At 43.7% G+C, this 25,636-nt stretch overlaps 1 protein-coding gene across 1 annotated transcript; it reads right to left on the bottom strand.

Annotated features, from left to right (window-relative positions):
- Nucleotides 1–596: 596 nt before the first annotated feature.
- On the bottom strand, nt 597–21,854 carry LOC118841072 (zinc finger protein 665-like). Its single transcript, XM_036748487.1, has 5 exons — nt 21,748–21,854; nt 19,787–19,839; nt 10,351–10,477; nt 8,743–8,838; nt 597–4,616 (listed from the first exon to the last, which is right to left on the bottom strand). Exons 2-5 carry the CDS (start codon nt 19,817–19,819, stop codon nt 2,911–2,913), a joined length of 1,962 nt encoding a protein of 653 aa, XP_036604382.1. The 5' UTR covers nt 19,820–19,839; nt 21,748–21,854; the 3' UTR covers nt 597–2,910.
- Between the last annotated feature and the right edge of the window lie 3,782 nt (nt 21,855–25,636).

Genomic DNA, 25,636 nt, shown 5'->3' on the forward strand with positions numbered 1-25,636 from the left:
GGTATCATTTTGCTGTTCTTAAAATATCTAACATTTATATAGTGTTTTATCAATTTCATTTTTAGCATAAAAATAAACTCTGGGAGGTAGGTGCTATCATCTCCATTTGAAGGTTTATTCCTATTTTATTTTTTAAAGCTGTTTATTCTAGAAATATAGCAAAGACCAAAGTATACAAGCATCCCCAAAAGAGTCTGGCACACTGGACAAGTACATTTTAGAGTACAGGGCAATGAGGTCCCAAGATTAGACCTCACGTGGCAAATGGGTCATTCAAAGCTGCTGGATGAATGGAAATTCTCTTCTCTTTTCCTGGAGTCTCCAGGAAGTTCCCCTAGGATGTAGCTGGGCTTCAGGGGTTAGTTTTGTGTGGTTCTGAAATTGCCTTTTCTCGATGTGCCTAGTTATTGGCTCCCAATTCGAAAGTCAAAACCAAATGATCTCCCCTAAAGCCTTGAAAGAGATGGGGGTGGGGGGTGGGGAAGGGCACTGTTCCATGGATAACAAATAGGTTTTTTCCATTAGAAAAACATCTCTTTTCTTTTCCTCTCAACCCCCACCCTCAATGAAAATGAAATGACAGACCAAACCCCTGCTTTCAATATGTATAAACATTTATAGCTCAATTTCACACTGGTCACGTCCAAAAGTTTCATTCTGTACTGAGTCCTTTACTTATATTAGAAAGGGAAGCAGGTGGCATGTTTGATTAGTCCTCTGGAATAGTGACAGATCATTACATACATCATAAATCCAAGTCTTTCTAGGTAATCTTTGCAAGATTGTTTCCATATAAACATTTATCCTAGTTCTATTCCCTTTCCTATGCATCAGTTCATACACATCTTCCCAGAGTACTCTAAAACCACCCTTTTATCACTTCTTACAGCCCAACAGTACTCCATCACATTTCCATATCATCACTGACTGTAATGTTTAACTTATAGCCAGTCTCTTTGCCCTCCTGGAGGAGTATCTGGGCTGAGTTTCTGTTCTCCTGGATCCTCCTGTTGTTTCGGCCATATTGAATGCTGCCTTACTCCAGGATCTCAATGACAGTTCAGGCTAGGGATATGCAAGCTTTCAGTGTTCCTTAAGTGGTCTGATATGTGGCAAAGTTGATGGAGGCTTCCCTTGCCCACAATGGGATCCTAGTACTGCAGGCTCCTGATCTGGTTTTCACCCTTGTTGGCAATAGCAAATCTAGTGAACTTGGCCAGTACCTGCCAATTGGCAAACTCTGCAGGTCCCATGTTAGACCTTTATTCCTGCCCTGGCAATTATTCTGCATACTTCAAACTGGGTTAGTAGCTGGGACTGAGCTCCTGCTCCTATCCTGGGATCTGAGCCACACCAACAATGGATTCTGAACCTGCTTCTCTATAGGTATTCGACCTAGAAAATTGCTCCTGACCCTCAAAGGCTGCCAGGAGACACCCAGGTGCTCACCTATCCAATCTAGGATTTGGTACTGGGCCACCAAGATATCAGTGGGAATCTGGTCAAAGCCACAAGCTAGGTTCCACCCTCTGCTTCTCACACTCTTTTTCTCCCACATCCCATCTGTTGTCCAGGCCTGCTGATTACACCTTTGCAATATCTCTCAAAGAGGATAAATTTCCCCCCAACCTAATACTGCCCCCACCATGTTCAAAATCCTAATCACTTCACAGCTGACCTTACAGTCAGCTGTAATGAATGGGAACTTAAAACCTAATGGGGTGGGGTGGGGGAAAGGTAGGTAGAGCAGTAGATAGAGCAATGACCCTGGATTCAGGAATACATGAGTTCAAATCCAGCCTCAGACAGTAGAGTTACTAGCTGTGTGACCCTGGGGCAAGTCACTTAACCCTGATGGTCTTTACAAATACAAATAGAAAAATGGAGAGAGTAGCATTGGGGTGGGGGGAAGAGTGTTCAAGAAGCCAGTGCCAATGAATCAGCTTAAAACACAGAAGGTGGGAGCAGGGCAATGTTGTTACTACTATATTCAACTTCATGACTATTTTTGTAAAGAAACAATCCATGAGGCAGCTGTTACCAGCTTCATAGACCATCCTCTATGTCTATGGAAATGACCTGGATTACTGATGCTGGTCAAGTCTGTGGATGTACTGCATTCACCTGGGCTGGGACATGGCTGCTATTACAGCCAGCAAAGTGGGATTTTTTGCTGCTTTTTTTCTTTTGCAGTTCTCCTTAGCATTAAGCCAATCAAGTGCTTTTGATTGAGTCTTGCCTTTGATTGAATTAACAGTATTTCATTGGAAACAGTATATATTGCTTGCAGGAGAGGTGTAGGTAGAAAGACAAGCAGAGCCGAGAGAAGGGAGCATTAGCGGGCTAGGGGAACTTGCTTGTGGGCAGGCCTAACAGACTGTTTATGATGTTGGCACCCCATCTGTTGATCTGTGTTGATTTCCCAGACAGAAACCCTGTCTGTTGATCTGTGTTGCCACTTACACTGATCTTTGAGCCTAACAATATAAAATCTGACACTGCTTCATTTCTTCTCCTTTCTGCCAGGAGGTAATGGAACAAGTTGCCATGATCTTAGTTTGTTTGCTTGTTTTTTTTTTTAATGTTAAACTTCAAGCTAGCTTTAATCCTCTCCACTTTTGCACTCATAAAGAAGCTCCTTAAAACTTCTTCATTTTTAGCCATCAGAGTGCAATCATCTGCATACCTGACATCAAACCAATCAGGGTCAACTAAATGGCCCAGCATCACACAGCTAGGAAGTGTCTGAGGTCAGATTTGCATTCTCTCCAGTGTGGATTCTCTGATGTTTAACAAGACTGGAGCTGATTCTGAAAGCATTTCCACAGTTATTACATTCATATAATCACAATGTTTTTCTATAGTGTGGATTCTCTCATGTATCTAAAAGCCTTGCCACATTGATTACATTCATACATGGATTCTCTTATGTCTAGCAATACTAGAGCTGTCTCTAAAAGATTTGCCACATTGATTACATTCATAAGGCTTCTCTCCAGTGTGGGTTTTCTGATGTTCAGTAAGATGGCCCCTCTTTGTAAATGCCTTTCCACATTGATTACATTCATAAGGTTTCTCTCCAGTGTGGATTCTCTGATGATCAGCAAGAGCAGAACTGTATCTAAAAGCCTTTCCACATTGATTACATTCATAAGGTTTCTCTCCAGTGTGGATTCTCTGATGTTCTGTAAGAATGCCCCTCTGCATAAAAGCCTTTCCACACTGATTACATTCATAAGGTTTCTTTCCAGTGTGGATTCTCTGATGTCTAGCAAGAGTGGAGTTGTCTATAAAAGCCTTTCCACATTGATTACATTCATAAGGTTTCTCTCCAGTGTGTCTTTTCTGATGTTTAGCAAGACTGCCCCTCTGCATAAAAGCTTTTCCACACTGATTGCATTTAAAAGGTTTCTCTCCAGTGTGGATTCTCTGATGTTCAGCAAGAGTGGAGCTGTCTCTAAAAGCCTTTCCACACTGATTACATTCATAGCGTTTCGCTCCAGGGTGACTTTTCTGATGTCTAGCAAGAGTGGAACTGTCTCTAAAAGCCTTTCCACACAGATTACATTCAAACGGTTTTTCTCCAGTGTGGATTCTCTGATGTACTCCAAGACTAGTCCTGTGGGTAAATGCTTTCCCACACTGATTACATTCATAAGGTTTCTCACCAGTGTGGACTCTTTTATGTAAAGCAAGATTAGCCCTCAGTAGGAAAGCCTTTCCACACTCATTACATTCATAAGGTTTCTCACCAGTGTGAATTCTCTGATGTCCAGTAAGATTGCCCTTGCGTGTAAAAGCCTTTCCACACTGATTACATTTATAAGGTTTTTCTCCAGTGTGGATTCTCTGATGTTTAGCAAGAGCAGAGCTGTATCTAAAAACCTTTGCACATTGATTACATTCATAAGATTTTTGTCTAGTGTGGACTCTCTGATGTTTAGCAAGAGCAGAACTGTATCTAAAAACCTTTGCACACTGATTACATTTATAAGGTTTCTCTCCAGTGTGGATTCTCTGGTGTTTAGCAAGAGCAGAGCTATATCTATAAGCCTTTCCACATTCATTACATTCATAAGGTTTCTCTCCAGTGTGGATTCTCTGATGTCTAGCAAGACTAGAGCTGTATCTAAAAGCCTTTCCACATTGATTACATTCATAAGGTTTCTCTCCAGTGTGGATCCTCTGATGTCCAGCAAGAGTGGAGCTGTCTCTAAAAGCCTTTCCACATCGATTGCATTCAAAAGCTCTCTCTCCAGTGTGGCTTTTCTGATGTTCAGTAAGACGGCCCCTCTTTGCAAAAGCCTTTCCACATTGATTACATTCATAAGGTTTCTCTCCATTGTGGTTTCTTTTATGTAAAGTGAGACTGTACCTCTTTCTGAAATATTTTCCACACTGATTACATTCATAAGGTTTCTCCCCAGTGTGGATTCTCTGATGTTCAGCAAGTTGATGGCTCTGGATAACAGCCTTTCCACACTGATTACATTCATAAACTTTCTCTCTAGAGAAGTCACAGGGAACATCAACCATGAATCTTTTCTCCTGAGTTTCTTCCACAGAAAGGCTTAACACTGTAGGAGATTCCTTCACTTCCAGTCTGATCTTTCCTTCTGAAAGAAACAAGCAGTAAAACATATACACACAGACACATATATAATTATATCCCCTTCCCTCCATTGGCAGAATATAAACCTCATTACATTCTCTTTCCCCAGCCAAAGATAAAGGTCTTCAAAATTCAAAAATCTTTAAATGGGCAGAACCAATTATTTCAAAATACAATTAGTTCATATCCCAAGGATGATTTAATTTACAGAGTTTCACACAGAACTACATTGCATTCTCACAACAAACCTGTGACAGGCAGAGCATAATTGTCACACTCACAAATTGGCTCATGAGCTCAGAATGGCTGAGTGATTGACCCAAATCCCTGAAGCTGAGAGAACTCAATCCCCTGACTGAGCATGCTCTGTCCACAGTACTAGACAAATTATTTCCACTTTGTCTTTCCTTTTCACTTTGACTTTCATCATCTGCACTTTCAAACCTTTCTTCAAAGATATAATGCCATTTGGTACACACATACTAAATATCACAATTATTTCATGATCTCTCATATCTTTAAGGTCAATGTAATTTCCCTAGTAACAGCTTTCAATCTTATTTTTTCTGTTGCAATATTTGAGGTCAAAGGAAGCATACCAGAACTGGTTTTTTGTTTTTTTTTTTTTTGTATTTACTATAGCAGAAAAGATTTTGTTCTGGCCTTTAAATTTTTTTCTTTTTGCTGAGGCATTTGCTGAAAAAAGCTAAGCCATGCACAGCTCTTCATTGAACCATATTGCTATTACACTGTATAACATTCGGGTTCTGTTCACTTCACTATGCATCAGATCATATAAGTATTTCCAGGTTTTTCTGATATCATCCTGCTTGCCATTTCTTAAAGGACAATAATATTCCACTACAATCATATCCCACACCTTCTTTAGCCATTCCCCAACTGAAGTGCATCATTTCAATTTCTAATTCTTTGCCCCCACAAAAAGAGCTGTTAGAAATATTTTTGTACACATAGGTCCTTGTCCCTTGTTTTGGATGTCTCTGAGGTATAGACCTAGGGGTGGCAGTGCTGGATCAAAGGGTATTCACAGAACACTAGGTATTTAATGAATCTTTACTGATTGTCTGACTAGGCCCAGGGCTGACAGCAGGCCCCAGCTTCTACCTCAATCCCTGGTCTCTCTCGTAGTTGTCAAATGCATGTTCTGGCTTCCGTCATGGTTCTCTCTCTTTTTTGCACCCACTCACCTATTACTGGTTATCTTTATTAGGTTCTAACCCTGGTGGAACTGACCAGCCCCAATACTGATGCATCTCAGACCATGGGACACTACTTAAAGTCTCTAACTCCCAGCTGCCTAAACAGAGGTGGTAGTCACCTCCATGAACCTGGTCAATGATTCTCCAAGAATGGGACTGAGATTGAGCCACAGAGATCAGGAAAGGGACTTGGGCTGATGATTTATGCAAAGCTTAGCCTCATATTACTTCTAAGTAAGGCAGCAGCCTTCACTCCTACTCATGTGCTGCTGGATGAGGAGAAAATCATAAAACCAGGCTGCCTAGGCCCACTACAAATTTAGGCTACATAATCTCAGCTGGGCCCTCATTGTGGCAAGGCTATACTTTGATATCTCCCAAATTGTCCCCCCATGCCACTCATCAGAGCAGCTTTTCCAAATCTTTTCATTCATCCTCAACCCTCCCTTGTGGCTTGTTTTCTGCCTCCCCATCCCCCAACCATCCATATTTTCTTAAGAACTTGGACTTTTATTTCATAGGAATAAATGGACATTTATCAAGAGCTATTTCATTCTTCTCATCTCACATAAATCAGATACCTTCTTTTCATTTCTCCTCACCATATCTGAAAAGGTAATCCTTTTGCTTGCTAAAGTAAATCCCGTTACGTGTGCAAATAATCCCATTCCATCCCTCATCCACCTTGGTATATTCTTCCTCTAGTATCTCCATATTTTCACTAACTTTCACTCTCTCCCATACAAAGGACTCCTTTCCTGGTGACACAAATAAAATAATTTCTCTGAAAACACCCTAAATAATTAATGCATCACCTTGAGATATTGTCCAATATCTTTCCCCCATTTCCGGGCAAAATAGCTAGAGATGGCCATTCACAACTGGTGTCTCCTCCAACTCCTTTCCTTGCTTTCTTTGAAAGCTTCTGCAATCTGGCTCTCAACTTAATTGTTCAACTGAAATCTTCTTTCTCTAAAATTACCAACAATCTTCAAACTGCTAAATTCAATTGTCATTTCTTGATGCTCATTCTTCTTGGCTTTTCTGCAAACTTTGGTACTGTCAGTCACCCATTTTTCTCGGTACTCTCCTCTTGAACTTTAATGACATTACTCTCTCCTGATCCTTCTTTAACATATGTAATTGCCCCCAAACCTCCCATCTGCCTACATTTCTTTTTTTTTTTCAACTTCTATTTGGTTGGCTTACTTTTTTTTTTTTATTTAAATGCATTTATTTTTAGTTTGCAACATTCAATTCTACAAGATTTGGGATTCCAAATTGTCTCCCCCACCCTCTTCTCCAACCTCCCTCCACCAAGACAGCATGTGTAATATGATATAGGTTCTACATATACCTTGACATTAAACATTTTCACAACAGTCAAGTTGTAAAGAATAATTATAAACAACAGAATGAACCATGAGGAAGAAGAAACAAAACAACAACAAAAAAGAGAGAAAATATTTCGCTTCAATCTGCATTCAGACTCCATAATTCTTTCTCTGGACATGGATAGCTTTTTCCATCATGAGTCTTTTACAGTTGTCTTACAACCTAGCTTCCCAAGCTAAAAGACTGCTGTATCCCTATTTCTGGCTCTCCTGTTTCAGGATTTTTCCTGGGGCAATATTCTCTGGGTTTTTTCAAGGTGAACAAGGGGGAGTGAGAGCACCTGCAGTTTACTCATGGCTCCCAGAAGTTCAATTAGGCAGCTTTCACACATTTAGTATCTGTGCTGACAGCCCCAGGAGTAGCAGCTGCTGCTGCTGCTGCTACAGGCCCTGTGCTTCTCTCACACAGCTCTGACAGAGTCCTGAGCTGAGAGGTTTGGTAATCATCATTGCCTCTGATGATTCAAACCATGGTACCTGTTCCCACTTCCCTATTCAATGGGGAGCAAAGTCCAGTGATCCCACCTGTGTGACATCTCTCCCATAGACCCCTTTCATTCCCAACACTGTCACCTTCATAGTTCAGGCCCCAATCACCTCACACCTGAAATATTTTAGAGCCTCCCCCAATCAAGTCAATCTTCCACCCAGTTATCAAGTTCATCTTCCTCAAGCTCTCACCTGACTAGGTCACCACCCACTCAGCAACCTCCTCTGGCTCCCCAGCAATAGGATTCAATATAAAATCCTCCCTAGGCTTGCTAAAGCACCTCACCAGCTTCCCCTCTCCTACTTTTCCAGTCATTTTCACCCTATTTTCCCTGATATTTGCTATAATCCAGTGGTATGGGACTCCTTTCTGTTCTGTGGACAGGACACTGCACCTCCTGACTCCCTGGATATTTCTCAATATCCCTTTTGCTTAGAATACTCATCCTGGCTTCCCTGAAGCCCCAGCTAGAGCCCACCTGCCACAATGAGCCTTTCCCAATCTTCCTTCACTTTTGTGTCTTCCCTCTCTTGCCAGCTCCAATTTATCCTGACCATAGTGGGCTTCTGCATAGTGGTTGGGATTCTGTCTAATGCACCAGACTGAAATGCAGAAAAGTCAGGGACTTCTTTTGCTTATCCCAAGGGCCTGGCATGTAGCAGGCACTTAACAAATGTTTGGTGACCTGACGGTCTAAGAAAGAGTTCACACTGGAGAGTCTAACCCTTTTTGGCACTTTCAGGAGATTCCATGTCCCCAAATTCCAAATAGCTACTTTCTTGTAGGATCATATATTTGTCCCTGGAAGGAAGCTGAAAGGCCATGGAGTCCAACCCCCTCATTTGACAAATGGGGAAACTGAGGCTCCATAGTTCACGGACTAGCCCAGGAAGCCACAGCAAAAAAAATCTGAAAAAGAATTCCAAGACAGGCCTTCCTGCCCCCAAATCTAGTACTGTCTTCACCACAATACATAGCAGCCTATCATAATCACAGCTCTTATATACCTGCTGTCACCTCACTCACCTGGACAGAGGCTCCTCAAGCCTTCTCGCTCCAGCATCCATGGTACTTCCCTTTGATCAAAATAAGAGATCACATCTTCTCTGGGAACTGGAAGCCCTGGCAATAGGGAATCAGTTAGGGATGAGCATGGAGAAAAACTGGTAATTTAGTTCTCTTTAGGAAAACGGGTGCAGATACAGAGCTGCTCCCTTTTTAGAATCACTTCTTTCTGGTTACACACAGGAGTCTGTACTGACCAATTAGTGCTTCTGACACAAATAACCCAAAATGGGATGTGTTGTACAACCTATTCTGAGAAACTGCCAAACCCTCTGCCCCACCCCTCCCATCCTGTTACACACTCCATTCTGGCAGAAACCCCTAGACCTAAAAATGAGTAAAAGGGTAATTATGCTAGATCAGCCTCGAGCCCAAGCAATAGGAACCTTGATGCATCATCCTTTGCCTGCCCCCCTACCTGGCTCCTCACTCCCGGGAACCTATATAAACCTTGTTCATTTATATAAAGCTGTTCATTCAGGGGTGTTTGCCCCCTTGGCTAAGAGTCTCCTGCTGGCAAACTCAACCCACTTAGTCCAAATTCTATTTCTCAGTCATTCTCAGTTATTCCTGGCATCCACAGGGGCATGTAAGCAAGAACTCAAGGTTGGTTCCCAGGAATCTAGAGTTTCCATAGTATTTCTTTTAGGGAGTTCTGGGGACAGGTCAGGGAGAAAATCCAGGAACCAGTACTGTATCAGAGAATTCAATCTTATGCACCTTCTTCATGGCAGGTTGGACTCATTGCATAGTTTCAATCGTATAGAAATAAGAGGCAGCTGATATTGCAGTGGAGAGAGCCCTGGGCCTGGAATATGGAAAACATGAGTTTAAATCCTGCCTCAGACAGTTAGTAGCTGGGTACCCCTGGACCAGTAACTTAACTTCTGTTTGCTTCAGTTTGCCAAGTGCAAAATGGGCATGTCACCTAACTTTGAAGGTTATTGTGAAGATAAAGTGACATAATATTATAAACAAAACACTTGGCCCAGTCCCTGGCAAATAGCATGTGAATATGGTTGGTTGTTCCATTCCCTTCCTTCCCCAGTATCTGTGTCAGAATTTTGGGGCAACCTGAAGGAAGATTAAAGAAACAGACACTACATTGACCACAAGTGAGAGATTTAAGTTACCAATGTATGCTTGTTAAAAAGAAGAATATTCCAAAAATTAGGCCCATCTCAAAGAGGAAGTGTTGCAAGGAAAAGGTGCCTGAACAGTTTTCAGAGGTTTGGCACCAAAATTCAGGTCCAGGTAGAGGTTAGACCAAATAACCCCTGGGATTAGTTCCATTTCTGAGATTCTTCAACACTGATTGGAGCTTTGACCTGAAGATGCCTCAACTGGTAAGAGACTGCATTAGAAGCAAGAAAGGAAACCCTCAGCTTCCTACCACACAATGCAAAGACTTTTTGTAGGAAAACCAGGTAGCATGAGGAGTCTGTCTCTTGGACAAAGGAGACATACACTTTTCTCTAATAATTGATAGATGCTCTAAAGTCTGCATACCAGGGAATAAAGATATTCCCTTTGATTGCAGACTCAGAGTGAGCAGGGAAGCGTCCTTACCCAGAGAGAGCAGGTTCCATGCATTCTCCACCATGACCTCCTTGTACAAGTCCTTCTGAGGATGGTCCAAAAGGTCCCACTCCTCCTGGGTAAAGTCCACGGCCACATCCTTAAATGTCACTGTCTCCTAAAATGATCAAAAGTTATAGAATGTAGAGTTGAAAGACATTTCAGGGTTAAATAGTCCAATCCCCATTAATTTATAGGAGGAAACTAAAGCCCAGAAAAGGGAGTTGCCCAAGGATCATGCCCTTTATGTGTCAGTCACCTTTTGAAACCAGTCAGGAAGATCTTGATGGAACTTTGAGACAAGCATTATATATCATCAGTTGGAATAAAGCTGAGAAATGTCTTATTATGGAAGATGTCTTCATGTGGAATCTGGGAGAAAGTGTATATTCTATGTGTGAGGTATGTTCATCAGTAGAGGAAAAAGAGGGGGGAGAAGTGAAATTGCTTCCTCATCAAACTGGTGTAATATATTCTAAAGAAAATGAGAAGATGGCAGAAAACTGCATTCTGGGGAAAAAAGGAACATTAAATAGGACCACTGAAAAGAGAACAAAGTTACACAAAAGGTCTACTTTGTTTCCTGGATGGCTGAAATAAAGTCTTATCTGGAAGAAAATATGAAGAGGATTCTAAAAAGATATTCATCAGAATTTGGACTGCATTGAGTGGCATGAGACGGTTCCCAGCAAGTGAGGCAGCCTGTTATTACATTGAGGGCTTGAGGTCACTCTGGGTACGAGGCTCTTATAGACAAAACAGCTTATGCCTTTGCTTTCTTTTGCCCATGGCACATATTCCATGATTACATAATTAATTACTTTGTAATAAGAGTAATTATGATGGAGAAAAGCAAGCTAGGTGGCACAGTGGAAAGAGCACTGGGCTTGGAATCAGGAAGACTCATCTTTATGAGTTCAAATATGGCCTCAGAAGTGTATTAACTGTGTGACCCTGGGCCAGCTACTTCACCTTGTTTGTCTCAGCATCCTCATCTGTAAAATGAACCAGAGAAGGAAATGAAAAACTACTCCAGCATCTTTGCCAAGAAAAGCCCTAATGGGATTTACTAAGTGTTGAGTGTGAATGAAATGACTGGATGATAACAATGATGAACAAGGAAGGTTCCTTTATTGCTTTAAAAAAAAAAACAGTAGTATTTCATTAATTGGGTTTTCTTGAAGCTAATTCATTAGGAAAGCTTAGGCAGTTTCCTTATTACAAATAAATGACCCAAACAGTCCCCTGGAATTCTAGAAACTTGGGTGAACAAGAGTCAAAAGAATCAGTTAAGGGGCCAACTGATGGGTTCTATACATACACACAGACACAGACATACACGAATGGGAGAGGTTGGCCAGATCTGAGAATGTTCTGATATGTGGAGGGGTCATCTATATTTCCAGCCTGCTACATTCACATCATCTATTTGGCCAGTAAGTTTGGAATCTGATGCTCTTCCATTTCAATCAGAAACATGGGGTCCCCTCAGGCATTCTGATGTTTGGGAATAATTCTCCAGGCTGTGCCAATTCATTTTTCATCATTGTGATTCCTTCTTTAAAACATCTGATTTAGGGTCTATTTGTAATCTATGTTTCACCTTTCAGTTCTTTATTCTATTGATTTACTTCAGAGCAATTGAGGAATTTGTTGCTCTTGTACATTTTTTGAGATTCCCAAGAATTTCCAAATCTTTTCTTTCCTCTAGGGTCCCCTCAGTCACTCATTTTTCACTTAAGAGTCAGACATGGAGAGGATTCTGGGAAGATGGCAGTAGATCAGAAAGTTTCAAGCGCTCAAGAATTTTCTCCACCCAAGACACAATAGTGCCTCAGAGTGAACATAGAAAAATGAAAATAAATGATAGTACTGGCAGAACATTGGTCATCCAGGGACAATCAGAGAAGATCTGAAGAAAAATTCCAGGATGAGTTTTAGTCCCTGTGAAGAGAAAACACCTCCAGGCTAGGTCCTTGGTCAGCTTAATGAACATGCAGCAAGCCCTGGGGTCAGCTGGGTTGGGAGGCTGCCCCAGCCCCAGGAATTTTTACTCCTAGGACAGTGAAGGTAGTTGGGTGTCTCAGCCTGGGAAGACCAAGGGAACCTTTGCTGACAAGGAAGTCCAAACTCAGCTGTACTGAAGAGACCCTTACAGGAGTCCGAAGGTATCAGGACACATCTTGTGAATGCACAAGCAGTGGGGCTGTGGGTACTTATAGGAGGCTGAAGGTTTGGGTTTGAGGTCAGAGGGGAGAACTGAAGGAGGATCTGATGCCAGAGGCATCACAGCCCTACCCCAGGACTAGAGGTGATTACAAAAATTAAACTATTATCAAAAAATGCACAGCCAGAGGAGAAAGAATCCAACCATAGAGTATTACTATGTGAGTAGAGAAGACCAGGGTTGTTCTTCAGAGAAGGAAGCTGAAACCAATAATGTTAAATAGTCACCTACCAAAAAGGATTTATGGAAGAATTTAAACAAGTCTGTAAAAATCAAATGAGAAAGGCTGAAGGAAAAACTAAAAAGAAAAATAAGAACAATGCAAGGAAAACAAGACTATGAAAAGAAAAGTCAGCCAATTAGAAAAAGAGATAAAAAATCTTTGTTTCATTACTTCATTTTTAGTTTTCAACATTCACTTCTGTAAGTTTTAAATTTTCTCTACCTTCCTCCCCTCTGCCCTCTGGATATGGATGGCATTTTGCATTATGTGTCTTTTGGAGTTGTTTAGGTGCTTGCATTACTGAGAAGAGTTAAGTCTATCAAAGTCAGTCATCACACAACATGGCTGTTACTGTGTACAATGTTCTCCTGGTTCTGTGCACTTCACTTAGCATCAGTTCATATTATGTCTTTCCAGGTTTTTCTGAAGTCTTCCCGCTCATCATTTCTTATAGCACAATAGTATTCCATTACATTCATATAACACAATTTGTTCAGCCATTCCCCAACTGTTGGGCACACCCTCACTTTCCAGTTCTTGGCCACCACAAAAAAAGCTGCTACGAATATTTTTTGTACATGTAGGTCCTCTCCCCATTTTATGGGAGGTGCAGAATCTTAAGGAAGAAAAGGACTCCTTGAAGACCCGAATTGGGCAAGGGGAAGCCAGTGAAGTTATAGTTTATTCTTATTTTATTTTTTAAAGCTGTTTACTCTACAAGTAGGAAAGGAACAAAGTACACAAGCATCCCCCAAAAGAGTCTGGTGTACTGGACCACAGGTACATTCAGAGTCCAGGGGGAAGAGGGCCCATGCTTAGACCTCACATGGCCAATGGGTAATATGAAGCTTCTACATGAATGGAAATTCTCTTTTCCTTTCCCAGATTCCCCAGGACATTCCCCTAGCATATAGCTCTTTGTTGGGTTTTAGGGGTTAGACTTTTGTGTGGGTCTGAAGTTGCCATTTCTTGATGTGTCCAGCTCTTCTCTCAATTCTAAAAGACAAAAGAAAATGATCCTCTTTAAATCCTTGAGGAAGATGGGGAGGAAAAAAGTTCTATCTCATGGATAATAAATAAGGCTTTTTTCTATTAGAAAAAATTCCTCCTAATTTTGCTGTCAATCCCAACCTCACTGAAAATGAACTGAAAAACCCAACCCCTGTTCCACATTGGCCACATCCAAAACTTTCATTTTGGACTGACAGCTTCACTTAAATCAAAAGGAGAGGCAGCTGGCATATTTGATTAGTCCTCTAGAATAGTGGCAGATCACTACACACATCAGGATTCCCAGGTCTTTCAAGGTAATCCTTACAACACTGTCTCCATGTAAACTGTGTTCCTCCTGCTGTTCCCTTTGGTATGCATCAGTTCCTACACATCTTCCCAGACTACTCTAAAAACGCCCCTTCATCACTTCTTAGGGCCCAACATCCTAGAGGAGTATTTGGGCTGAGCTTCTGTTCTCCTGGGATGTTCTGCTCTCTTGGCCATATAGAATGCTGCCTCACTCCAGAATCTCAAGGACAGCTCAGGCTGGGGACCTGCAAGCTTTCAGTGGTCCTTCAGTGGTCCCATCTGTGGCAAACTTGATGGAGGCTTCCCTTGCTCCCAACGGGATCCTAGTACTGCAGTCTTCTGATCTGGTTTTCAGCCTTCTTGGCAACAGTAAATCTAGTGAACTGGGCCACTATCAGCAAACTGGCCAGCTCTGCAGGTCCCATGTTAGACTGCGATTCCTGCCCTGGTGATTCTTGTGCATGCTTCTGGCAGGCCTACAAGCTGGGAATGAGCCCCTGCTCCCATCCTGAGATCTGAGCCACGTCAACAATGGATTCTGAACCTGCTTCTCTATAGGTATTCCACCTAGAATCTCCAATTGCTCCTGACCCCCAAAGGATGCCTCAAATCCCAGGTCCTCACCTATACAATCCAGGACTTGTTAATAGGCAACCAAGATGTCAGTCGCCACCTGGTGCAGATCACTTCGGTCCACAAGCCAGGTTCTACCCTCTGTTCCTCACTCTCTCTCTCTCCCACATCCCATTTGTTGTCCAGCTCTGCTGATGCCACCTTTGCAACATCTCCCATGAATGATCACTTCTCCCCCACCTAGTCCAAGCCTTCATTGCTTCACACCTAGGGTATTGCTACAGCCTGCTGGTGGGCCTACCTGCCTCAAGCTTCTCCCCACACCTATCTGTCCTCTATTCAGTCACTAAAGTGATTTTTCCTAAAGGGAGGCTCTGATCATGTCACCACCCTGCCCATCTACTCAATAACCATCAGTACAAAATACAAATGCAAAAGTCATACACAGCCCTTTAGGACTTAGTCCCTACCTGTATGTACTCTTCTATCCAGTGACCCTGGCCTCCTGGCTGTTCCCTAAACCAGACCCTCCATCTGTCAGCTCCACACTTTTCAGTGGCCAGCCTCATTTCATTGGACAGCCCCACTGTCACACTCTTCCTCATCATCTCTGCCTCCTGCCTTCCCTAATGTTGCTTATGCTGCTCAGTCATGTAAATCTCTTCATGATTTGGGGGTTTCCTTGGCAAACATGCTAGAGTGGTTGGCCACTGCCTTCTCCAGCTCATTTTACGGAGGAGGAAACAGAAGCAAACAGAGTCAAGTGACTTGCCCAGGGTCACACAGCTTGTAAGAATCTGAGGCTTAATTTGAACTCGTGTTTACTGATTCCAGGCCTGGCAATCTACCCACTGAACCACCTATCTGCCCTACTGGCTGCACTGGCTGTCTTATGTCCCAACTTCAGTCTCACCTCTGGAAGCCTTTCCCCTCTTAATTCTAATGCTTTCTCTCTCTTAATTAGTTCCTATTCTGCACAATTCCTCAATAGGCTGTGAGGGCCTTCAGTAACTGTATTGTCTCTTGCGTTTCTGTGTGTCCCAAGGACTTAATGCATGTCTGTTGATCTATTATCTTAGTGCCAGATTTCTTCCAGGAGCTTTCATCTTCCTCCTCTACCAAGAACACTGGTCCAGGAGTCAGGAGGACTGACCTTGGGGATGACCCAAGCTCACATGAAGCCTCACACGCTCATAGCTATATGATGCTGGGCAAATCCCTCAACATCTTGATCAGTTTCCTCAATTTATGTAAACTGAGGATAATGTCAGTGGGCATGGCAGAGTCAAGATGGCAAAGTGAGGAAGCAATGCCCTGAAAACCTCTGCACAACCAGCTAAGAGATCTGGACAATGTACCAGACCAAATCCTGATGGGGAAAACCAGAACAACCTGGGAGTCCTGCTATGGATCAGACCACTCTGGGAACACTGAGAGCTCATTGGCCTCTATGTTGCCCCTAGAATAAGACAACCCTCAGGACCAGAGTAAGCACCCAGAAGAGGAGTCCAGACATTCCCTCCAAGGTGCTGCAGAGGAAGTAAGCTAAAAAATGAGCCAAAAAAAAGACGAACCTCCCCATAATAAACAGTTATAGTAGCAAAAAAAATAAAAAAAAACAAAACACTGGAGACACAAATACAGAAGAGTGATTCATATCTACAAGCACTGCCTCCAAAAAACAAAGCTTGGGCACAAACTCAACCAGAATTTCTAGAAGTTAAACATGTTTCTAAATGGAATGAGAGTGCTCAAGAGGAGAAGAAATGGCAAAGAAATGAGGGGTGTGGAAAAAAGAATCAATGAGCTAACAGCATGGCAGAAGACATAAAAAACCATGGCCAAGCAACAGACTCTCTAAAATTTTGAATACAACAAACAGAAGACACAAGGCAATAACAGATATTAAAACAAATTCAAAAGGTTAAAAAAAAAACAGAAGAAAATGTTAGTTATCTCATAGTAAAAAACAAATCACAAAGGAAGAAGAAGGTAAAATTTAAATAACATTGGGGACTATCTGAATGCCATTCAAAAAAAAAAAAGCCTCAATAGGAGAGCTCAAGAAATCTTAAAACCACCCAGATGTCTTACAACCAGAAGAGAAAGTCAAAATAAACCACAGATCACTTCCTGAAAGAAATCTCTGAATAGAAACTCCTAGGAAAGCCATTACCAAAAACACAGAGCTAACAAGTAAACGGGGAAAAATACAGCAAGCAGTCAGAAAAATAAAATAAAACAAAACAATTCCAATACCAAGGAGCCACAGGATCACACAATTTGGCAATAACCATCATTTAAAGAGCACAGAGCTCAGAAAAGGATATGTTAGAAGGTAAAGGACATGGTCTTATAACCAAGAGTCATTTACCCAACAAAACTGACTACAATGATATGGGGAAAAATGACCCTTAAGGAAAGGACTTCCAAGCATTCTTGTTGAAAAAAACATAACTGCAGAGACCTTCTGGAGTTCAAATACAACTGAAGAGAAACATAAGTAAAGAAGGATGAACTAGCCTAGGGGAATAAAAAAATAAGGGATAAATTACTTTTATTCAAATATGGAGAGGTGATATGTATCTTCTCTGATCTCTCTCAGAGCTTATAGAAGGATTCAAATTAGATAAGACCAGGGAGGGTTTCTGTTGTCTTGATCTTCAGGAAATGATGGAAAGAGAGGAACAGGAATACACTAAGGTGGGTGGATGGAAAGGAAGGTTAGGAAATATTATTTCACATAATGGTGGGGCATAAGTAGACATCTACAAAGGACGCAGCAGTGGGTGGGAACATCTGATGCCTAAACCTTAGTCCTCTAGTCAAAGGAAGGAAGAAAACAAATAGCACAGAGTTCTGTACAGAAAAACATTTTACTTATTAGTGAAAGGAGAGAAAGGGGAAGGAGAATCAGAAGGAGGGTAGATTATGGGAGGAATTATATAAATTTTATAATTCTTTTTGAGGTGGGAAACAGAGAATCTAAAAGACTATTCATAAATGTGGTATAGATGAATCAGTTTAACAAATGTAATGGGATACTACTGCATTGACCTTGAATTAGCACAGTGACTAACCAGGACTCCAGAGGGCCAATGACAAAGAAACATGCTGCTTACCACCAAAAGGGAAGAATTCAGGGAGAGAATGAGAAATATTTTTTGGGCACAGGCACTGTGGATTTTGTTTTTTCCAGATTGACTACACATGGTGTGTAATGGGTTTTGTCTTTCTTGTGTTCTCAATGTGGGGGAGGTGGCAGGGGGGAGGATGATAAGGTGGACCTTGACTGATAAAAATGCATGTATTCATGTGTCTATAAACACACTGGAAGTCTGATCAATACAATGATCCATCAATACCTGGGGAATCATGATGACGCGTTGCTTACCTCTTGATAGAGACTTCTTACTAAAAGTACCAGCTGATAGAATTTTCTTTAGCTATAACCATTGAGAAATTCTGTTTAGCACAACTACACAGTCTTATGATAGAAGCTAGTTTTTCTTGCTTTCTCAATGGGGGGAGAAGGGGCATGTGGCAGAAAAGGAAGGGAGAGAGGGCTAATTTCTGATGTAAAAAACTGTGAATTGAAAAAGGAAGTAAAAAAATGTTTTGCCCAAAATATTTCTAACTAACAAGTAAAAATGAAATGGGGATAATGATGCCTAACTTCCAGGGCTGGTTGTGAGGGCCAAGTGAGATACGGCTAAGGTGCTTAACTCAGTGCCTGGCACATGAAAGTCAATGCATGTGAAATCAGGGTCCTTCAGATATGACAGATTTCCCCAAATAGAACACTACCACACTTTGCACTGCTGATCAGACAGGCTCCCACATGGAGGCGAGGCAAGCTTTGTCTACTCAAGCTAAAATACAGTGGAATCCATATTGAACGTCGTTTTTATGGTATACTTAAATAAAGCTCCTTTTGCTTGTTGAATGACCTAGGGATATCTGATTTTTGCTTGACATCTAAGCTGAGTATTGACTTGAGTCAGTTCCATGCATTATTCCCTTCCCTGGTCAATCTAGGAGCTGCTCTAGCCTATGAGAAACTCAGATTTTCCAAGAAGCTGTCTGAGGTACCTTGACACACTAACTTGACTCTATCAACCCTTCCTTTTTGCCTTATTGCTCTCATGGTCTCTGCCAGTGCCTGGCACACTGCACAGGGAGACCAAATTACCTCACCAGGAAGCTAGTCCTGGTGCCCAGGACCAACAGAGGCAAGGGTGAGAATACCAGTAGCCTCTTATAAACAGTAGAGAAGCTGTCCATCATTCAAGCACTGTGCCAGGTAGGCCTTAGAAACACAGGAGCACCAGGATGGCCCCAGAGCAGTCTCTACAAGAAATCTTGGGCTTGTATATCTAGGTCCTTTCAAAATGCTCATTGACTATACCTGAGAACTGGTAAATGGGAGAGCTTCAGAGGGACCTGGGAAGGCTTGTGTGAGCTGAGTCAGGAGGACATGAGCAACACCAGAACAATTTCTGCTCTGATGGTCGCACAACAAAGGACAAGAGCTGGGGGAGCCTCCAGGGCTCTGCTCCAGGTCTGCCCAGACAAGACTCAGGGTGAAAGATTTTCCTGGACCTTCAGTCGCTACAAGGGAGAGCTTGCCCACAAGACATAGAGAGGGAGAGGATCTGTGTGTAGGTGGAGGGGGTGCTGGTAGGAATTAAAAGAGCAAAGATATGATCCCTGGGTAACAGGGACAAAGGAATGAAGGGGCCACCCTTGGTGGGTGGCAAAGTAGATAGTATACTGGCCATGGAGTCAGCAGGACCTGAATTCAAATCCAGCCTCAGACACCTGAGACTTTACTAGCTGTGTGACCCTGGCTAAGTCCCTTCACCCTGATTGCCTCACAAAAAGAAACAAACAGGGAAGGGCAACATGGGCTGAGGAGGGGCAGTGTTCAAGACACCAGGGTTGTAAAGAATGGAATTAAAACACAGAATATGACAGCAGGGCAGTGTTGTTACTACTCTATTCAATTTCATGCCTATTTTTGTTAAGAAATGATCCACAAGGCAGATGTCACCAGCTTCACAGACCATCCTCCTCCATGTTTATGTATGGACTGCACTCACCTGGGCTGGGGCTCCACTGCTTGCAGGGGCCATTCCCTCTGAATCCAAGCTCCCTGTGTAGGGAGCAAAGGAACCAAAGTGACTCCATTTTGTAAAGTTTCTCCATCTTATCCCTGGACATTACTGACCTCAAGTGCCTGCTTCCCCCACCCTTTATGTTCCCACAGATGAAGCCACAGCCAAAGCTCTATCTCACAAATGTCCCAATTAATCGTGGAGTGTCCAAATTCTAAGTCTTTCTGATAACTAGGAGACAACCTGGAGCCACCTGGAAAGTCCTTCCCTTCTTTACCTCTGCACAGAAAAACACATGTGCCCCATCTGCAATCTTAATCCTAGGGTCCCTAGTGAAGGATGGGTTCCAGGTGGATAGTCTGGGAACACTAGAACACTGTGTTCTGAGGTCTAACTGGGAGCCAGGGAGGACTCCTGGGAACCCCTGGTAAAGTTTAGGCTCAGAATCCCAAAAGGGAAAGTGGAGACAGGGAGCCACCTGCCTGGGATATGAGAGGAAAGCAGCCCAACAGCTGTGGGTCCAGACAAGGGACCAGGACAGAGCTTGGCTTCCTACATCCAAGGTGGGATCCTCAGGTCAGGCAGAATTCCTGAATCCTGGAAGCAAAGCCAGGAGCTGGGGGCAAGGAGACAGGACACCTGGGTCTGATCAGGTGCTTGGGTGCCTCTGCTGGGACCCCAATTCCAAAATCCCATCTGTCCCTAGCCTCTACACAGTGTCCCTGGCATTTTCTCTGCCCCCCAAGGGCAGCAAGCCCTAGCAAACACTTCTGTCTCTTCCTGACACAGTGGCCTGCTGTACCTGCAGGATTCATTAGTCTGACAAGGCTGTACACTGGCCCATAGAGCTATTTCCTACTCACTGACCTGTCATGGGTCTCCTGAACCATTCCTTCTGTGTCTCCTAGACTTAGACACTGGACACTCCCTACATTTACCTTGTCTAAGTGGACATTGATAGGGGCAGCCTGGGCAGTCCTCAGTCAGCTCTGACCCTTAGTGACTCAGTGGCGGTTCTGGCCTAAAACCACCCTCCCAAGTAGCCCCCTTGTAACCCGCCCTTGGGCTATTTATCAGCGAATTCTGGGTCAAAAGACTGGAGCTGACAATAAAAGTCCCTGTTCCTTTAGGAATTGACCACTCCCGAAACTGCCCAGTCACCTATTAGCACACATGGCCCCTTTTACTTTAGAACATCGGAATAAACACTGAATGTCCCCCTTAGGACCGCAGGCTCCCTAACAACACTGGCCCGCGTAAAGCGCACACAATACATTTTGGCCTCAGTCCTGCTTGAGTCCATATCATTCCCGACGACCCAGCCCGGGACCTCTAGCCTGAGAGCTCCTGGACCTCCTGATCCCGTGCTTTCTGGTGCACCACGTGGGGCACAGCGGGCGGTCTCCGACCTTCTACGGTCCAGGGAAGACTGCCCTCTGCTTCACTGGAGCCGGGTGTCTCCCCTCCAGCCCTTCGGAAAGCTCGCGGGGACGTCGGGAGACGCCTGCAGCCTTCCCTTGGGACAGGGGCCGCCTCGTTGGGGAGAATGGGCCGGCTACTGTCTCCGTGGCCCGGGACGCTGGAGCATGGGGCGGACTACAGTGGCTCCAAGGCCCCAGCAGGGGCCAGGCTCCCTGCGCGGCCCGAGATCCGACTCGGGGGTGTCTCAAACAGCCCTACCCAGCTCGGGTTTCGCGACCCCGAGAAGCCGCGCCTCGTGTCCTTGGGCCCCAGACCCGTCTGGAGGAGCAGGCGCAAAGGCCCGTCGTGAACTCCGGGATCACTCCGCGTCTCCGCTCCGACCACCTTCCCGCGGGGAGGGGGGCCGGGCAGAGGGGTCCTGGACCTGCTCTGAGAGCTCTGCCCCAGGACCCCGAACTGCGGGACGGCGCAGGCTGCTCTTAGTGCGACTCCCTCCGGCACAGGGGACACGAGACTAGCCTGACCTGCTGGGGGATCCCCTTCTTGTAGGCCCGTGAGTTTCGGCTCCAGCAGCCCGCATGTCTCCCGCTCCTCAGTCCGCTCGTACTCCCTCCTTGGGAAAGCGTGAACCTTACCTGGAAGCTAGCTACAGGATGTCCCTCCCCCTTACCCACAGGCACGGCCTGCTTATTGGTCCCCTAAACTTCCATTTCCGGGGCGTTCTCCGCAAGCGGAACTTCCGGATTTTATTTCCCTGGAGACCCAGCACTTGGGGCTTCGCTGCTCGTTGGTCTACTAGACCTCCGCAGCCTAATCCTTCCCATTCAAGGGGCCAAACTTCCTGTCTACCCCCACCCCAGGCTCCTGATTTGTCTGTTCCCCTCAAACTGTTTCCTGTACGGAAGCAGCAGATTCCACAGGAGGAACCATTTGGTGCATGTTCTTTTTTTAATAACTGATCTCACCCAGGTTAAGGAGAAATTCGGCTTATTGACATATAATGTTGCTGATCCATGGGGCATTCACACTCAGGACCTTTTACCAACAGGCCCCATCTCAACCCCTTAAGGGACACTCCTTCCTTTGGGGGATGGGCGGTCTGGTGGTGAGGAATCTGGGGAAGAGGTGAAGCAGAAATGCCAGCACTTGTGAGGACTCAAGAACTGCTATTCTAACCCCTTGATGTCTTACATCTTGTGAGGTTTTTGGTGTGTGCTCGCCTGTATTTTTAGCACCACCCTCTGATCCGTTTCAGTAAACGGAGTATCTGTCCCTTGAAATGAGTGAAGTGTGGATGCTGGGACAATGTCCTCTGGTGCCTTCAGAAGGAAGCAGAACGCCTCATGCCTTGGTATAGACGTTGACACCATGAGTTCATTCTTTCAAACCTGACAAACCATTCACCACTTGGCAAACGAGACAGCTTGTGGTCTAGGAAATCCAGGAGTCTGGATTCCCTAGTATGTGTGTTCCTGGACAATGGCATAGCCTTAGACTACCTTCTTGACTCCAGTGGAGGTGTCTGTGCCCTGGTGCATGTACATTAACAACTCTCAACAGGTGGAACTCCACACCAAAGTATACTAGAAAAAGCTAATTGGATGCAAGACATTCACAAAAACCTTAGCGCACCAGGATCCTCCCCTTCATGGGCATGCTGGCTACTTTCTGTGCTAACTTCTATTCTGGTCCTACTCCTGATCATATTCCTTTTATTTCTTTTTGACCCTTTTCTGCCTAATCTCCTTGCCAGATTTGTCTCTTCTAGGTTTAGTGTCCTCCAACTGCATATGACTACTCAGGCTGGGTACTAACCTCTGTCTAAGACCATCACCCATCACCCCTGGACCTTTCTTCAATAAAGTTCTGAACACTGGCTACCGACCCAACCCCTTGAATGGGGGAACCCTATAAGGCAGGGACAGTTTGATGTCCTCTCTCAGCATGAAGCAGTTTCAGAAGCCTAGACCTTTGTCCCTTAAACCAAATGATACTGGGTCGCAGCTGTTTAAGGGGGAAATGATGGGGTGCTTGGGTGCCTGTGCTTGGACCCCAATTCCAATTCAAAAATCATATCATCAAATAAAGTATCCAAGTCGTCCTATAACCTTCCCCTCTGCTAGGGCCTTCTCTTAAACACTCATGAATTGTAACTGTCTGCTTACCTGTGTCTTCTCCTCCCACAATTCTGAGAATTTGCAGTTCTGAAAGCCTTGAAGTTCTCTACCTCTCCTTCTGAGTCTCTCTCTTTTAGCCCTTCTATTTCTGTCTCTCTGCCTCTGCAGTCATCTCTCTCAGCCCTTCCAGTTCTCTCTGAGCTTAATGGATACCCTTCTTAGAGCCTGAGGGCTTCACACCTAATCAGCAAAAATCAGGGGTGGGCCTGAGGCCTCATACCTAGTTAGCACAAAAGTGTGGGCCTGGGGCCACACCTTAACACTTAACACCTAGTGTGTGCCTGGAGCTTACCAACAAATTACCAGATGAGTTCGGGCCTGGGGTTTAACATCTATTTAGCAAAAGGGTATGGGCTTGCCTACAAACAAGCCTCCCCTATTCGAGCTTCTCTTAACTAGCTCCACCTGAGGCCTATCAAATGGGTGGAGAAGATCTTTACACACATTAACACTACTCCAGGATCCAAAAAGAGCCTGGATATGATCTTTCAAAAAATTATCAAGGAAAACTGCCCTGATATCGAGAACTAGAAGGCCAAATAGAAATGAAAAGAATCCACAAATCACCACCTAAAAGAGATCCCAAAATGAAAACTCTCAGGAACATCATAGTCAAATTCCAGAGCAGCAAGTCTAAGGAGAAAATACTGTAAACAGTCAGGAAAAAAAAAATTCAAATATCATAGAGCCACAGTAAGGTTTGCATGGGATTTAGCAGCTTCTCCATTAAAGAACTGGAAGAGTTGGGATCCTAGAAGGGATGAGAGCAGTGAGAGCTTCAATGACTGGGGTCAGAGCTCTATAGTGCAGGCTCCAGAATGAAGCCACCAGGGAAGGACCAGAGAAGTCTGAGACTGAGAGAGAAAACCCAGTCTGGGATTCAGCCCCCTGCATGGGACCTGAGGGCTCTGAGAGGACTGGGGGCAGGGAAGCAGGACACCCGGGTTCTGGGAGGTCAGGGTCCCTAGAATGAGAGACGGGTTCCAGGTAGACAGTCTGGCAATGCTAGAAGACTGAGTTCTGAGGCCTAACAGGGAGCCAGGGAGGACTCCTGGGACCCCTGGTAAAGCTTTCAGAGATATAAAACTTCCCCCAAAACCTCGTTCACTGAATCCCATAAGTTTTGATATGTTGTCTCATTATCGTCATTCTTTTGGATGAAGTTATTGATTGTATGTATAATTTGTTGTTGGGATGGGTCAAGGCAGTGTAAAGAAGCCAGGCAGCCTCCACCCTTGGTAAGCCCACTCTTTTAAAGTTATACTTTTAATGTTAATAACAAGATGCTGATTCTCTCTGTAATTTGGAAATACATTCAAAAAAACTGAAGTCACCTGACTGGTAATGGGTTTGCTTCAAATTGGTAAACTTTTGTTTCAATTATGTTAAGGAACTTTATATAACTTGGATGTTATTAGAGTATGGAATGAGAGACACTAAGAACACAGTGGAAAAATTCTTCCCCTGCTAACCCTATCTTATGATGTTTTGTAACTGCCATTTAGAAAACTGGTTATTTTCACCTCAGCCTATAGTTAAGAAGTTGTAGCTAAAACAATTTGACTTATGAAAATTGTAAGATTGTTAACTAAGATATTTGGGTTATTTTTAATGCTGAAACCTAAAACTGGTAATTGATTTCTGTGTATATGTGTGTATGGAAAGGAGGTGATGAAGCCTTATCTGAATTGGTTCTGCCCATTAAGAGCAGTCCTCAGGGCTAGTCAAAAGGAACAGCCCACAGCAGTTCTAAGGGTAAATGGGGTGGTAAGAAAACCCTTCTCAGGTTTCTTGTCAGTGCTCCTGATTTTATAAACTGCTGAAAGTGGTTATATGGATTACGGAGATCCAATGAACTTGGCTTGCTAAGAATTTGCAAGTATATAGAAATGATGTCTAAGGATGGGCTTTTACACCAGAACAAACTTTAAATTTGAGATGTAAGTCCTGGTAAATTTTCCCCTGTATTAGGAGGGCAGAGTTTATAATTTCAAAGAGGATCATATACATGTCTGAAAGGTTCAGAACCGCTGGATATAAGAAACTCTCAAGATAAGAGGCAGAAGAATCAAAGCACATATTTAGGCTCCACGGTAACCAACCTATGAACCAGCATCCCCATTTTGATATGTTGATCAAAAGCTTCCAGAACCCAATAAGTACACCTCACAAGAGTAACCAGGAGGCCACAGAGAAGCATGATGGTGTACAGCAAAATCATGTACATGCTTCCCCT

Source organism: Trichosurus vulpecula, chromosome 3 (assembly GCF_011100635.1).
Source record: "Trichosurus vulpecula isolate mTriVul1 chromosome 3, mTriVul1.pri, whole genome shotgun sequence".
NCBI lineage: Eukaryota > Metazoa > Chordata > Mammalia > Diprotodontia > Phalangeridae > Trichosurus > Trichosurus vulpecula.